Source organism: Pholis gunnellus (genome assembly GCF_910591455.1).
Source record: "Pholis gunnellus genome assembly, chromosome: 14".
Taxonomy (NCBI): Eukaryota; Metazoa; Chordata; class Actinopteri; order Perciformes; family Pholidae; genus Pholis; species Pholis gunnellus.
Genome location: NC_136541.1, coordinates 21883790 through 21900978, shown reverse-complemented (window position 1 = coordinate 21900978; position 17189 = coordinate 21883790). Strand labels below are relative to the sequence as shown.

The window sequence follows — 17189 nt, the reverse complement described above, 5'->3', positions numbered from 1 at the left end:
ACAACTCCCATGAACCCATGCTAGTTCATGACGTCACTAAACTCCGTCTTTGTTAATGTTTTGATTGAGAGACCCGGCAGAAAATTCTATATTTTATAATTAGTCTGATAGGTACTAAAGGCTGTGTTGCTCTCCACCAACTCCCAAGAGAAATATCTGGCCTTTAGCCGCTAATTACACCACTCTGTTCACCAGCTAGTTCCATTTGTGAAGTTGTTCTGGTAGTGATGTTTAGACACGGAGCAGCAGACAGTCAGCAGTCATGTTTTCACTCTCCTACTAACTCCTGAGAAACATATATGTGTCTCTTTAACTGCTGCTGCTGTGAAAACGAGGATCCATCCATTGACTTCCACTATTCCTGGGCCGGGTCGCGGGGTTACGATTACTGAGGGGAACTGTAGACTGGATGGGTTTGTTACTACGAGTGACGCTGTGTATCTGGCTACATGATGCGTATCATGATACAGGGGTTATGATTCAATGTATTGCGATACTTTTATTGTGAGATATATTAATATGCAATTGGTTCAAAGACTCTGCCTAATTTACATTATTGCCTGAATCACATAAGATTTGTTTTATTCATGTGTTTGACTGCATAAAGAATTCAAATTGAAACAGGAAAGCATGACCTAATCAAAAAGGGGGTTTATGTGACTTTTGGATGGTCTGTATGGGTACACTTTGTTAGTAATGCTATAAGTGAAACACTGAACAATACTTGTATTCTGTTCAAGTCACCATCCTTAAAACAGTGCTCATCCGGAGCAACATGTAGAAACATTGAGGTAGATATGGTACGCACAGGAGCTTCGAATGTGATCTCAGGTATCCAGTGAGGACCTCTACCAAACAAGCAGAAGTCACGGCAATAACAATCGTAGAAAACAGGGAAGAACAGCAAAGTTAAAAGAAAACAGGGTGAGACAAGGCTGTCAGACTCAGGAGAGAGTATTGGCGCTGCTCTAGTGGTTTCACGGGTGTCGGTTAGTGAACACTCGGCTCAGATGCTGCTTCAAAGAGACACAAGATGAAGGTCATGTGTTCAACTCAGAACCTGAGAGACGGGGTGAAACTAGCTACACATTTCCTGTCACAAGACAAAAAGGTGCATGTTGTCTCTTTAAAGTGGACCAAGAAGGACCCAGGAGGAAAAACTGTTCACCTTTGATTTGAAATGTCAGTTTATTTAGATTTTTTAACCCATATTGCTGCAGTTGATGTTTCTTCTGTAACTTTGCATGTCATCCTGTATTGAATAACATTTCTGTGCACTTTTTATCATAATCTAGAAGAAATAATGGCACCAAAGGGCAGATGAAAGGCCAAGTGGAACAAAGGAAAGCCGACTGTAGTAGATAAAGACATGCTCATCAAACTCCAAATGACACCTCCTATTTTCTTTCATTCACTAACTCTCATTATCGTTTTTGCACAGATGCAGCAGATGGTGAACTCTGATTCTCGGTTCACCAGCAGCCAGCAGCCAATCGAGGCTGCTCTCGGACCCAGGAGCCAATCGGGCATGAGCCAGCAAAGCCAGTTGTCCACCATCAACCAATCCCAGCTGGGGCTGAGTGGGAACTCTGTTACCCACAACTCTCCCTCACCCCCTGGAAGTAAATCCGCCACACCATCTCCCTCCAGTTCAGCACACGAGGACGACAATGATGACGGACTCAGGGTAAAAAAAAAAAAAGAACACACACACACACACACATACACACATACAACCACTCACAGACAGACACTCTCCTGTTTCTATGAGTCACTGAGTCATATCTGGCTGGGCTGCAGCAAGCATTTGGTCCTGCTGTTTGTGTGTGTGTGTGTGTGTGTGTGTGTGTGTGTGTGTAGACAGTGGATAGTTCTTGTGATAATGTTATGTGTCATAATAGAGCCGTTCTCCCTGCATATCAACTAGATGGAAATCAGCTCCCTCACCGTTCGGTCTCTCACACTGAAACCAAAGTGACTGTTCATATTCTGGGGAAATGAAAGCATTACTGTACTGCTGAATGATATCTACCCACTGTATCATTCTCACTGGTGACGTATAGAGGGATGACTTGTATATGGGCACCATCACAAGCAGCTATCCAGGTAGTGTTTGCTTCAGCAGGAACACAAAATAGACATTTCTGCTTATACCTTTACAAAATACTCCCACACATCTAAACTATGGCTGCTGCTGTGAACTTACACGACATGTAGTATTGCTCATGTTGATATACTAGCCTCTAGATTTTAGTAATCATTACAAAATTCTATATTTGTGTATGGCACCTTTCAAACATTGCTCATTTAAAGGCCTATTTATTCAGCTTATCTCTATAAGTGATGGGATCCGACATGAACACACATGAGCCAACGTTATCTCACATGAGACGTTTCTGTATTTGTCTTCTCGTTGCTCTGAAGTGGGGGAAAAGCTTACGTCCCATATTTTCACCAGAATTGACCATTATTTTATCAATCAAAATCTGGCCCCAGGCTACCAGCCGGGCTACTCTCAGTCCAGTCTGATCACACCACACCCACACAGTCCTGATGAAGAGGATAAGCTAACGTTTCCACTGTTATCTAAGTGAATGTTGAATGCTGTGGAGAAAAAAGTCAAGATTTGAAACACATTTTTCAGAAGCTTTAAGCTTTAGCTCACCATTTCAAATAAGAAACCTGTTTCAAGTCAACTTCTGTGTTGCTCCTCAACTGAGTGTAACACCTTTGTTTGATAGATGCTGTTGTCACGGACATCAGAATAAACAATGCAATGAGGTGTAACAATGAAAACAGTGTTCCCATTCACGTGTCAGTCATCTTCACTTTGTTGAGTTTCTTCATCAGTGAACTCCGGTTCTTCTTGATATCATGTTGTTAAAGGTCAACAAATACACAATGTCTTTTATACTCGGATGTCCGAGCTGAGCTGTAGTTCACCGCGTAATGCATAGCTCTGAAGCACGAGTGGGTGGAAACCAAGCTGCTGTAGCTGGGCTCAGTGAAACAGTGCACTGGTAAGAATAGTCCCCATCACTAGTACATAGAAAGGAGAATGTGCATGTCGCAGTCATCCAGGACATGGACATCTAGTTGTAGTGAATCAAAGGAGGCTGAATCAACTCTTTTATTTTCCAGGTCTCTTATTTCCTGAGAACACAGTTTCCTGTTAAGAATGGTGTCAATTTGTACTAATTTCAGGGAAAACAGGGACGAAGAAAACGTTATTCTTCATATTTACTGAACCGTATGCTTGTGTGGCGACATATGCATTACTGCTTGGTCAGCTGAACTGCTGTGCACTTAAAGATTATCTTTAATATTTGTGATTCAGTAAGTGCACCGGTTGAACATTGACCTCTATTTTATCTGTAATTAGCGCCTGATCACACGTTTCCTCAGAGAAAACATCCTATGAAATGATCATGAAATGACTTTCCCTTCACCCTCTCTTTTGGTGCGTGTCACGAATAAACTACATATATGTTGACTGCATTGACTTTGCCTTTAATATTATTAATATAGCAGTCCTTTGGCTGAAAGAATGTCAGGGTGGGGACCGACAGATGTAGACGCTGTTTGTGTTTGGTCTTGATGGTTCTGCTGACTGCTGAGGAGTTTCCCATCTCTGAGCTCTGTGGTTGAGTCAGAGCTCGACATCAAACAAGAACGGTTGAGTTCACATGTCATGTGAGAGTCTCTGTCTATGTTTGTTTGTCCTTTGATTTTCTTCACAACCTTTCATCCGATCGACTTCACACTTGGTTTGTGTATCACTGAGGTCCCAAAGAAGTGTGAGCTCTTGAGATCTCTGGGACATATTTATGAGTAGTGCCCGAGTACACACTGAGTAGTGTATTGAGAGGGGACCCCTATTTACTGTTACACCAGCGAACGGCATGCTGGGTACAGCGAGCTCGCCCACGCTCGCTACAATATGCTCTCCTTTGCTTGCTACAATATTTTTTGTGACACCACAGAACGGCATGCTGGGTACAGCTCGCTGTCCGTCATTGTTAACATGGTTAATGATGACTCTTAGAAGAAATATGATGTTTTATAGATGTCATTTACTTCACATACCACCGTCTTAGTTTGATTATACATTTGTGCTCCAGAACTAACGCCCTCTGTCCATCCATGTCTTCATCCTGACCGTACCTGTCTGTGTCCTACTCAACGGCCTTTTTCTCCTCTCAGCTTGTCAGTGGAGGAGAGAAGAGGCCAGCAACAGTGGACATCTCCAAGAAACCCAAAACACCAAAGAAGAAGAAGCGAAAGGACCCCAATGAGCCAGTGAAGCCAGTGTCCGCGTACGCCTTGTTCTTCAGGGACACCCAAGCCAACATCAAGGCCCAGAACCCCAACGCCACCTTCGGGGAGGTGTCAAAGATCGTGGCCTCCATGTGGGACGGGCTGGGAGAGGAACAGAAACAGGTAGGTCCTCCATCTTTAAGTTAGCGTGTCCGTGTGCCTCTCTGCTTGCCCATCACTCTTATAGTAGTAGCTACTGTTCTGCAGGGAAACCTGAGCTCTAGCAAGACAACTGAGACTACCAATCACTGCATCTCGCAAAAAAGCCAATAGTGGCGTGTGAACTGAATTTTTAAAAGTTCAGATTCAGAGAATAGTTGTAGGTGCCTTGGGAAGTCCTCATTGTGGTTATATGTTGTTAGATAACTGTGTAAGCTGAGGGAGATACTGTGAGCCTCATGATGGCTACACCTGAGATGATTTAATGCATTAAATCATTTCATGCAGTAAAAAAAAAAGTAAAATGCTGTATAACTGAGATAGAGATGTAAAGTCCAGTAGCTGGTTGAGAATTCAAATGTTTGTGTTTCAGGCGTACAAGAAGAGGACAGAGACGGCCAAGAAGGAGTATCTGAAGCAACTGGCTGCCTACAGAGCCAGTCTGGTCTCACAGGTACTCCACACACACTGAGATAATCAGAGTTCTTGGCATTTAACTCATGCCTTAAAGGGAGAGTTTAGCTTTTTTTAGGTGTTTGTATGAGGTTCTTCTCCATAGTCAGTGTTTTACTACAGTAGATGGAGTTAGTAGAAACAGACAGGAGCAAAGTATTGTACTGCTGTGGACGTATTTTACACCTGAAAACATCATTATCAGTTTTCTCTGCATTGAGAATATTTTCACCTCTTTACCTTATTGTCACACAGCCTTTTCTGATGGGGGTCTGAAGTTGTGATATATCTCATCAAAGCCACCAGACTCCTTTGACAAAAACAGTAGTTTTATCTCGCAGAACACAGGAGTTGCTGGTTGTTTGTGTTAATGTGTGACTTTGGTGAATCTAAACTAACCATTTAAAACACAAAAGTCACACAATAACACAAACTAACTGACTGATGGAGGCAGCAGCAGATAACAGCTTCAGTTCTCCATCAGAAAGGCTGTGTGACAGCAACGTAAAGAGGTGAAGATATTCTAGATATAAAGTGAACTATAACTGATGTTTTTTGGTGTCTAAAATACGTTCACGGCAGAACAATACTCTGCTCCTGTCTGTTTCCACAAACCTCAACTACTGTAATAAAACACTGACTATGGAGAGGAACCTCACTTAAAAACACAAAGTATCCCTTTAAGGCACTAAATGGGTCAATGTGAACCCTGCTCACTGATTTTGTGTGTTCCTTTTTCTTGTTCTCCAGAGTTACAATGATCCATCTGAAATGAAGCCGCCCCACTCTTCCTCCACACCTCCCTCTTCCTCTACCTCAATGTTTACACCCAAACCCTCGGTCTACCCTGGTCACCCGGGCCAGCACCATTCCTCCAGCTCACTGGGCCACCCTCACCCCCACCCTCACCCTTCCCATCCCCATCAGCACCCGAGCATGTACATGCCGTACCCTCACCCATCGCACCCTTCCCACGCCTCGAGCCCTGGCCTCAGCCCACACCTGCCCCCTCCCCACACTCAGCTCCACCCCCAGCTCCAGGCTCTGTCCTCAAGAGGGACCGTCCCGCGGCCCAGCGTCCCCCACCAGGGAGTTCTGTCCCTCGGCGGCATGGCGGCGGCGTCCCCCCCTCCTCTCCAGGTCAGCCCTCCCCTCCACAGCCAGGCACACCTGGGGGGGCTGCACAGTCCACACCACCACCAGCACCACCACCAGCACCACCAGCACCAGCAGCTCAGTGGACACGCACTGGGAATGACGCACTCGCCTGGCATCACACAGGTCAGTCTCACACTGAACGTACATCTTTATTGTTTGTTGATGGGTAGTAGTCAGTAGGTTGGACATGATAAATACCATGAAAAGACCAAAACCAATAATGTGTGTTAGTCCGTCTCTAAATACTGTCAGACTTCGCATGTTTACTTTAACAACTGGGCACTGTTATTCAGAAAAGGTTACGCAAACAGAAGGAAACAGTGCATTTATTGGGGACTATTTTCTGCTGCGGATTAATACACATTTGGTGCTCTGGTGAGTATCTGTGGCAGCATGACTGTGTGTGTGTGTGTGTGTGCGTGCGTGCGTGCGTGCGTGCGTGCGTGCGTGCGTGCGTGCGTGCGTGCGTGCGTGCGTGCGTGCGTGCGTGCGTGCGTGCGTGTGTGTGTGAGAGATTTGGTCAAAATAAGCAATAAACAGTGTGTGTGTTCATGGTAATGAAGGAACATGACAGATGATGAGTTTTTAATGGACAACAATGGAGCTCAATGACACAGAGGAAGAAGATACATCAGGCTTTGATACACACACAACCCGTTTTGTGTTTTAGTGTTTCCTGGGATTTGTTTGATAAATCTTGTCACCAGTCGTATCTCCCACAGTGGTTGTTGAAGTGACAGAACATCAAATTATTCTGTTTTGGATTTTCCACCATTTCCAGTTTTTCTTCTGACATTTTTAATTAAAACGCAAGGAGCAAGCTGTTAAAATATATATATATTAATTAATTAATTAACACTGACAATTATTTTATCGCGCATTACGTTTTTTTGTATTATTATTATTTTGAAAGTCCGTTGCTCACTGGGTCAGACTAATGCGTGCCCTGCACAGTGAATCCCAGCGATGTACTTCACTCTAACAGGGACACTGAACATAGACTGAACATAGGTTTCTGCTGGTACCTGTTCAGAAAACACATTTATAAATGTGAACTTGCTGTTGCTCCGACGGTTCCTGTTCTAATGTTCTGATCGTGGCTCTGGACTCTGAGGGTAACTTGTTTTTCTATAACAAACTAATCGCGATTAGTAATTGCAGAAAATCCTGCGATTAATCGCGATTAAAATTGTAATCGTTGCCCAGCACTAATATATATATATATTTGTGTCATCTGCTCTATACCAATCCATTCTATATACTTATTGTATGCAGTATGTACTGATGGTAACAGTGTACTGTTTCTGCAGCTTAATGAGGAATACACATACTTTACTGTTTTTTTACGAAGATGAAATGACTCGCTGTGCTGCAGTTTGTCAGTGAAAGAGACAACAAAATTTCTAGTGATGTTTATATCATTAATTACCTTTTCCTCTCTGCATTGCATGATGTCCATCAACAGCTCACTCAGAAATCAGCCATCAGCCATCTGTTCTTTTGAGTATACCTCATTTTAAATGTGACTTTAGTTTGTAATCGGGACACATCTATTGTTTCCTCTATGGACCATCAAACCTGTTCTTACACCAGTCAGCTGTCCTATTTCCTCGAGGTAACAGCATCTGGCTGATTTAAAAGCTGCAGAGAGGTGAATGAAGATAGATGAATATATCAGCAGAGGAGACACACACACACACACACACACTCACAGTGGAGATGGGATGGGTGCTAGAGAGGGAGAGGGTGCATCAGCATTTCCTTGAGGACTACAGCACCGAACAGACTTGAACATAACTCCATTAATCCTGATTATCATCCAGTCGGCTCCAACTATGCTGTTGGATTAGTTGACCTCTGTTTCTCTCTGTGTGATAACATCAGACCAGTAGGAATAGTTTGGACGTTACAAGGAGACATTTCAGATTTAATCATAGAAATCCGTTTTTGGGTGAATTTTTGGTGGGACCTGTTTCTACTACCTATCTATTTCTCTACGTGTATCTGTCGCTGTCTACCTGTCTCTCATGTAAGGAGTCAGTTGGCCTGTTGATATTCACTCTATCACAACAGGAGGAAGAGGCTGTGATCTGATGTGTCTCCTCTAGATAGATAAAAATGGGCCGATAGACTGCAGCTCAGTCTCATTTTATCCCTGGTTTTAAAGTGCACTTTTAAATCCCAATTTCCCATAATCCTCCTCTCTCTCTCTCTCTCTCTCTCTCTCTCTCTCTCTCTCTCTCCTCCGCTTTTTTGCATATTTTTGGCAATAAAAAGAGAGAGCCGACAATAGTGAAAAAAGTGAAGAGAAAAAAAGGAGAGGACACAGTGACAGAGCCCCAAACTTTTTTTTCTCCATGAGGGAAGAGTGAGAAATGATGGGGGAAGGGTGAGAGAGAGGGGAGAGAGAGAGACAAAAGAGGCAGATGGGGTCTTTGTGAAGGAGTGAAGGAGAAGAATTTGCTCGACAATGGATGAATAGGTGAGGTAGAGGGGGAGAGGGGGGAGAACCCAACCACCTGCTGTCCTCCTCTTTCTCCTCTTTCACTCACAACACTCAGATTAACTTCCCTTTCAGCCTCTCTCTCTCGCGCTCTCTCTCTCTCTCTCTCTGTCTCTCTCTCTCTCTCTCGCTCACACGCACGCACACACTCTGTCACTGCACTCCCTCGTTTTTCTCCCTTTCCATCTCTCTCTCCTCCCTCAAGTATCTTATGGTTAGAGACCTTTTCCTCCTCTTCCTCTGCTTCCTCCTCTCCTCTTACCTTTTCATCTCCTCTTCACTCGTCTCACTTCACTTACTGCTGATGAACCCATGACTGACGTCTGTCCCCTTTTTACTTGAGTTACATTCAGAATATCTCCTTTAATCAGAAAGCATTGAGCTGTCAATGGATTCTCTGAGGTTCAGGAGGACATCAGCACACCTACTATTACTGCATCTCACAGTCAAACCTGCTCCAGAGCACTGGGATGAATGGAAAGGATTTCACTTTTTAACCACTTTTTGACAAAAATTAAGAGCGTATACATGTTGTAAATATAGTCAACATAATTCCATTGAAATGAGGGTTATGAACTAAAACGGGTTTTCAAAGTCTTAACACTGTGTTTACATGAATTAAAAGTATTAGCTTATAACTCTTCCTATTGGCAGTGAACTGATGGATGCACACGCAGCTATCCCTGGATTACTTTTATAGTGAGGAAAAGTTCAAAACTCCTGGAGTTATTAGGAGCGTCTATCTTCTCACTCATTTCTAAGCGGATTATTGGTGATAGATATTAGTGATAAAGATGTCCTTGTAAAATATAATATGTGAGTGAGTCATGACTTGGAGAAGGAGCAATTTTTGACGCAACCTCAGGCGCTAACGGAGAATCTCCATCACATGTGAGACGTTAGTGGTGTGCAGGTGTTCTGTCATCAGATCCACACTGACCATCAGACATTTACTCAACTCAAATAGTTTTATCGGCTCCAGGGGCTGAAATCAATAGTTAGTATGCATCACATCAGTGAATGTTGTCTATGTCTACAAAGTTATTCTCATCGGTGCCACCGGGTCGGATTCTGGTGAAATCAGATGAAATCATGCAGGTTCATTAGAAACTCCTTCAGCTCAGACTCCAACAGAGACCGGTCCACCGTGGACAGACCCAGATCCTCCAACAGAGACCGGTCCACCGTGGACAGACCCAGATCCTCCAACAGAGACTGGTCCACCGTGGACAGACCCAGATCCTCCAGCAGAGACCGGTCCACCGTGGACAGACCCAGATCCTCCAGCAGAGACTGGTCCACCGTGGACAGACCCAGATCCTCCAGCAGAGACTGGTCCACCGTGGACAGACCCAGATCCTCCAACAGAGACTGGTCCACCGTGGACAGACTCAGATCCTCCAGCAGAGACCGGTCCACCGTGGACAGACCCAGATCCTCCAACAGAGACTGGTCCACCGTGGACAGACCCAGATCCTCCAACAGAGACCGGTCCACCGTGGACAGACCCAGATCCTCCAACAGAGACCGGTCCACCGTGGACAGACCCAGATCCTCCAACAGAGACTGGTCCACCGTGGACAGACCCAGATCCTCCAACAGAGACTGGTCCACCGTGGACAGACCCAGATCCTCCAGCAGAGACTGGTCCACCGTGGACAGACCCAGATCCTCCAACAGAGACCGGTCCACCGTGGACAGACCCAGATCCTCCAGCAGAGACCGGTCCACCGTGGACAGACCCAGATCCTCCAACAGAGACTGGTCCACCGTGGACAGACCCAGATCCTCCAACAGAGACTGGTCCACCGTGGACAGACCCAGATCCTCCAGCAGAGACCGGTCCACCGTGGCCAGACCCAGATCCTCCAACAGAGACTGGTCCACCGTGGACAGACCCAGATCCTCCAGCAGAGACCGTTCCACCGTGGACAGACCCAGATCCTCCAACAGAGACTGGTCCACCGTGGACAGACCCAGATCCTCCAGCAGAGACCGGTCCACCGTGGACAGACCCAGATCCTCCAGCAGAGACCGTTCCACCGTGGACAGACCCAGATCCTCCAACAGAGACTGGTCCACCGTGGACAGACCCAGATCCTCCAGCAGAGACCGGTCCACCGTGGACAGACCCAGATCCTCCAGCAGAGACCGTTCCACCGTGGACAGACCCAGATCCTCCAACAGAGACCGGTCCACCGTGGACAGACCCAGATCCTCCAGCAGAGACCGGTCCACCGTGGACAGACCCAGATCCTCCAACAGAGACCGGTCCACCGTGGACAGACCCAGATCCTCCAGCAGAGACCGGTCCACCGTGGACAGACCCAGATCCTCCAACAGAGACTGGTCCACCGTGGACAGACCCAGATCCTCCAACAGAGACTGGTCCACCGTGGACAGACCCAGATCCTCCAGCAGAGACCGTTCCACCGTGGACAGACCCAGATCCTCCAACAGAGACTGGTCCACCGTGGACAGACCCAGATCCTCCAGCAGAGACCGGTCCACCGTGGACAGACCCAGATCCTCCAACAGAGACTGGTCCACCGTGGACAGACCCAGATCCTCCAACAGAGACTGGTCCACCGTGGACAGACCCAGATCTGGAGCTCCGGAGGGAGGAGGTACGGGAGAACCAGAACTAGGACTAAAAGGGGCAGACTGTCAAATCCTGCTGCAGTAAAATGAGAGGTTTTCTAAAGGGACTCTGTTGCTCAGAAACTCTTCCACTTTAGTCCACAGGGACCAACAGAATCAACTCAAAATGACGGTTCCTCGTAGCTTTTAATAAGATGGACTCTTCTGTGTGACGACGCACAACAGAACCTGATGGAGCTCCACCTGCTGGCCCTGTTGGGCCACGTCAGCAGGCCGAACTACAATAACCAACTTCCAGATGTTTTTAGAACACCAGCATGAACTTTTCGACTCACACAGCATTTTGGCCTCACTTCAACCATCGCCTCAGTTTGACCCGTTTGACATGTATTTTTTTGTTTTCATTCCAGGGCTACCACCCCTCCCTCCAGTCTGAATACCAGCAATTAGGAGGAGGTATGCTTAATGGTGGAGCGGTGATGTCGTCATCAGTGGACTACCATCAGCTGGGTCGACACACGCCCAACCACCACCCCTCTCTAGACTGGAGTACCGATTACCATGGCAACGGGTAGGGTATGAGGCTTTCTGAAGAGTAACATCATGTTTTTGCTGACGTCCATCACACCTCGCTGCAGTGACATACAGGTGTACCCCAGGACACTGTGACATCACTGTTGGGTGTGGTTACAGGTACAGCACCACATTTCTGACCACACACATCAGTAGGTGCTGAATCAGCAAAACGCTGCTTTTCTTTGAAGGCTCCATGGACTGCAGCTTTTCGTATTTGGTATTTGTAATATTCTAACTTTCTATACCAAATTTTCAAGCAAGTGTTTTCCTCAGAATTATTACCACTACTAAGAAACAAAATTACATGTTGGACAAAGCTTTTATTATTAGAGTCTTGTCTAAATGCGCTCCTCTGCATTTTAACCTGTCAAAAAAAAGGTCCAGTGTGAAGGATTTAGTGACATCTAGCCGTGAGGTTGCAGATTGAAACCGTGGCCTTCCTTTAACATAAGAAACACAAAAGGCTCTCGCTAGAACCAGTGTTTGGTTAGTCTGTTCTGGGCTACTGTAGAAACATAGCGCTGCAGCATGGCGGACTCTGTGGAAGATGCGAAGGCCTCATTTTAAGCTAAAGATAACCATACCATTGCACTGGTTCCTGTAACCTCACTTTTACTTTCTCCTCTCCTCCAGCAGCGGCCTGCAGAGGGACAAACCTCTCTATCTGAGCTAATCTCAGGACAAAGTGACGCCAAAACTTCAACCAAGCCCTTCGACTGCCACGGAACCTCCGGCCTCACCTCCACACGAAAACCCTGGCCAACCTAGTCCAGTCCATTCCAGCCGTAACCCACTGAGGACTCAACCACCAAACTTGAGTTCAGCGCTTCAAACGAAAGTCCGAGCAGTAGAATAATGGGACATTTCTGTGTGTAACTACCACGTCTCTTCTGAGGGACAACAGGGCCAGTGTTAAGAACAGGAAGAAGAAAGTCTCACGGCTGGTCTGACATCTGTTATTGGCTGTGTTTTTTTCTACTGACCGTTTACAACATAAGACATGTTATGCTTTGAATTGAAATTGTGTATACCAGCGAGGAGAGGTGGTGTGCTGTGAACCACGATGATAGGTGTATATACTCCAACCACCCTCACAAAGGGATAATCTGTCTCATTTTCTGTCTGCCCTCAAAACCCAACCCCATATCTAGTTCCTCATTTTGTAAAGACGGTGTTTACCGTCGGTTCCAAAAAGCTCTGAAGAGCCAAGTGTAAATTGCTGTAACATAAAGGTTTGAGCTGTCGGTTTAAAGCCAATTCTTTTTTTGACCTAATAGTTGCTGACTCCTTCTGTGACCAAAGTCAAGAGAACACAGCACTCAAACTGTGGGTCAATAACCAAATACAACACAAACTGTTAATTATATGAATATGAGGCTGTGATATGATGCCGTATGGACTGTGAAGTCCCAACACAGAGCGACGTAACGAGTGATGACACTGAACTCGCACCGCTTTACTCAGCTAAGAGAAAGAGGTGGAAAGAGGTGGAAGTGAAGCCGCTTTAACCCGGCGCCGGCTGTGAATAATTGTGTACGATTAAAGAAGTCTCATTGTTCTCTCGCAGCGAGGCTCAGATCTGCAGGGTAGAAATTCATTGTATTTTAGTCCTTGAAATAATGAAATGTCAAACAATTCTTTGTTGGGGGAAGAAAAGAAAGAAACAAAAATAGTCCTTTGTACGATGATGACTCCTCCTCCTGGCATATGTCCGTTGATGATATTGATTCAGATCCAAACTGTGTGTGTGTGTGTGTGTGTGTGTGTGTGTGTGTGTGTGTGTGTGTGTGTGTGTGTGTGTGTGTGTGTGTGTGTTTGAAGTGTTAATGAGAAGGCGGAGTGGTTGATTGGGTTGCATGGTCTCTTTTGTCATCTCTATTTCTCTGTGCACAGAGGCTATTTAAGAAACTATAACTGTTGCTGGGTTGGCTGTGTTTTAATGTTGTTTTTTTAATCAAATAAAGTTTTGTTTTAGTGTTAATGATGATGATGATGACGATGATGAGGGACACTTTTCTCTCTGCTCTGTATCTCTTTGTATTAATGTGTTTTTTTTGGCAGATGAAAGGACTCTGGGCAACAACAACCATGAAGATTTTCTTATTTTTAGATTCTAATAATGTGTTTGAGAATAAAGTCAGCGCTGCATTGATGTGCAGTCATTACTCCAAAACCTGCCTCCTTTCCTTCTTTGTTTGTTTGCGAGTGGTTTGTGACAGCAGCTCTAATTAACGCCACATAATAATGTAAACCTGCGACACAGTGCACTTTGTGTCCTGGCCTTTGCATTTATGCAAAGCAGCTCAGCTGTAATTGCAAAACAAATGTCTTTGAAGTTTCAGAAAATATGTGTTCTTAACCTCCTGTTGTCTCAGATCGGATGTTGTCTAAATAGTTTTAACAAAGATAACACTTTTGTTAAAACCATGTGAGCCGTGTAGCTGTGCTAGAGATGGAGATGTCAGTAGGTCGGTCTAGACTGATTACATTATTACACTGTACCATTATTTATATTCTCCAGAGGAACAATCCGACTGACTTTGGTGATCATTCATTGCAATTTGGTGGAGAATATTAATGAACAGGATGAGTTGCATAACTGTGGTGATCATCTGACTTTTCATTCAGCGACATCATCAGGTCAAAACTTCACCTTGTCCAATACTTTGGTTTATGATCAAATAGCACATGTTAGCATGCTAACACATTAAAGCAAGATGATGAACATTGTTCGTACCTGCAAAGCATGTTAGCAACCGTTAGCGTTTAGCACTTTGCTGAAGTTCAGCCTCAGAACCGCTAGCACTCAGTGGACTCTTCGTTCACACTACGAGCGACAAGTTGCTAACGGCAAGAATATGTTGGAACTTCATTTTTTAGACAAACAGGAATTGTGGGGTGAGTGAAGGGGACCCGAAACTGATAAACATATTGGTTGAAGCTTCACCACATCATTAGAGCGCTGAAAAAACTTGATTGAAACTTTGATTTGTAACACAGTGTGAACCAGACTGGTCTCACCTAGCATACGTAGCAATACCTACGAAAATATATTGCGGAGTAATTTGTAGATATCCCACGAAATTATTTAGTTATCCACGTAATCATGAACGAGGAAGTATAAAGACCACAAAAGCCCACATAGGGCGGGTGGGAGGTGGTTGGTTCCATCAAACGGTCAACTTTCATCCAGGAGACTGCTGTTTGTTCCCCGTGTGAAACAAGAAGTCAACATCAATGTTTTTGTCACTTAACTTGCGTCCTGCAGTAACAACACTTCCACGGTTAGTTTAACCCAAACGCCAATCTTTTGCTCAACCTAACCAAGTAGTTTTGTTGCCTAAACCTCACTGAGTTTCCTGTGAAAACGGAAGTTTATTTTCACCGTACGCCTGTAATGAGCGGAAATTGACACGCGTTAGTGGCTTTCATCAGAAAAACTCACAAATATTCAGTAACTTTTCGTGTAAAATCAAAAGAGGTGGAATGCATTGGCTGAAATGCAATTTTGGAACCCATCGGGGCATTCATACGCAGATATGTGAATAGAGATGAGTTGAGATGCTAATCGGACTGTAAACAATAACCTGGCGCACCGAAGATGAGGTCTTGGCCTTGATTTGTGCTGGCTGTCTACACCCGAACCCAGCTGCTCCCCCAGAGGCTAAATCGTCTTCAGAGAAATGGCCGTTTGGTTCCGAAATTGCCAAACAGCAGACGGACACAGTTAGTGACTGGTGAACATAGTGGAGCATATAGCAGCTGAAGAGCCAGATATTTCCCTGGTGTTGGTGGAGACCAAAACAGAGCTAAAAGGAGAGTTAATATAGGTAACTGTTAACAAAATAGGTAAGCTATACTTAATAAGCTAGAGGCTTAACAAGTATAGCTATATATTTGACTTGTATATATATCTCAAGTCCAGTATTTCCATTTTTCAGAAGAAACAAGCCTGCAGTGGGTGTGGGGCCGAGTCAGAGCCGACCAAGTTTTTCTTTTTGTGCATCCAACATTTGCATTTCACACACATATGTCTGGAGACACAGTTACATTATTTCTAACAATACAAGGTGTTGGTGTCATAGTGTCAGTTCAGGCTGCTATCTAGTATCATCAATCATATTCTCGTATTGCCGTGGTGTGGGTTCCATGCTTTCATCTATTTCCAACAACACTGTTATGTGCTGATTACAACAACTGTCTGTAGTTAATCCTTAATCCTCAACTGTTCATTAGAACCTGAAGCTCTACAAAATATACAACATTTTTCTGTTTTTCCTAAGTGAAGACTATCATTTCGACATTGTGATATTTGAAACATGATACCAAATGTCAACAAACTGGTTTGATTCCATTCTCTCTGCCTTTCCTGAATAAATTAGTCTTTTTGTAAAATAACGTGTTGAAGAAGCTTCTGTACTGTTCTGCTTTATTTGCATTTTGTGTCCCTGTCATGAACCAAAGCTTTAGGACCACTGAAGAACAGGCTGCCTTTTGTGTGTGTGTCAGCAGGTACACACTGCCCCCTACAGGCAACATGGGAGGGCTGCAGCTAGTTCCTGCTCTGGTACACTATCTTCAAATCCATCTACACACAATGCTAACAGCTGTCCCTTTTCTGTGACTGATTTGGTGTAAAAACATTTTAATTATATAAGTAATTTAAAGTGGTGAAATGAAATAAGTCAAAAATATTCATTTGAGAGTTCGGGTCTGTGAGAGCCATGGCCTCAAATGCATGGATAGCTACCAACGACAGGGGGAAAACAGACCCTAGCTGAGATCTGTGAGCCCTGGATACCGTGGTGGAGGGCCTAACCTCTTGAATCCTAGGCCTATTTTTAGCCCTGTACTCTAAAATGTCCTACCCTTACGCAAAGGGGCTTATCTCGCTAACTACAAGGTCTATTTGAATAATTGAAATGGCAAAATAACACAAATAAATGTGAGCTTTGTTAATATGTGTACATATCATTGTATATGTTACTGGTAAATGCTGAAATGAATGTTACACACAGCTCAAATTGAGAATTTTCAGGTTCGTTTTTTTTTTCTGTGCCCAAAAAGCACTTTTATTGATTTTAAATGATGCACAGCCAGGCCTAAACTCTCCCAAATCATATCACAACATGTCAGCAGTCCTTTTAAAAAAAAAAAAAAAAAAAATATCAAATGGCTTTGATAGAGTGAAGTATGCCTGAGAAATCAATGCCGGTGTACAGGTCAGCTTTGGTCAGCCAACGTCAATTCTGATTTTCGAAGGCGCATATATCGCTGTCTTATTGTACTTTTAAATACTATATATCTATATATTTCACTTCTTTTATCACTAATAGTGTTCAATCTATCTAATACAGAAGTTTGGCATCATTTTGAGAGCCTGGGCCATATGAAAACTTGTGAAATATGGCTCATTTTCGTC

General features: G+C 44.4%; 1 protein-coding gene across 1 annotated transcript in view; it reads left to right on the top strand.

The window, feature by feature from the left end:
• The window catches only part of tox (thymocyte selection-associated high mobility group box), a 55914-nt gene extending 41980 nt beyond the window's left edge, over positions 1–13934 (top strand). The window contains exons 5-10 of the mRNA XM_079173866.1: positions 1442–1687; positions 4204–4440; positions 4850–4930; positions 5680–6210; positions 11602–11762; positions 12401–13934. Coding sequence (XP_079029992.1) covers positions 1442–1687; positions 4204–4440; positions 4850–4930; positions 5680–6210; positions 11602–11762; positions 12401–12440 — 1296 coding nt within the window. The 3' untranslated portion in view covers positions 12441–13934. The remainder of the gene's footprint in view (positions 1–1441; positions 1688–4203; positions 4441–4849; positions 4931–5679; positions 6211–11601; positions 11763–12400) is intronic.
• Positions 13935–17189: the final 3255 nt, after the last annotated feature.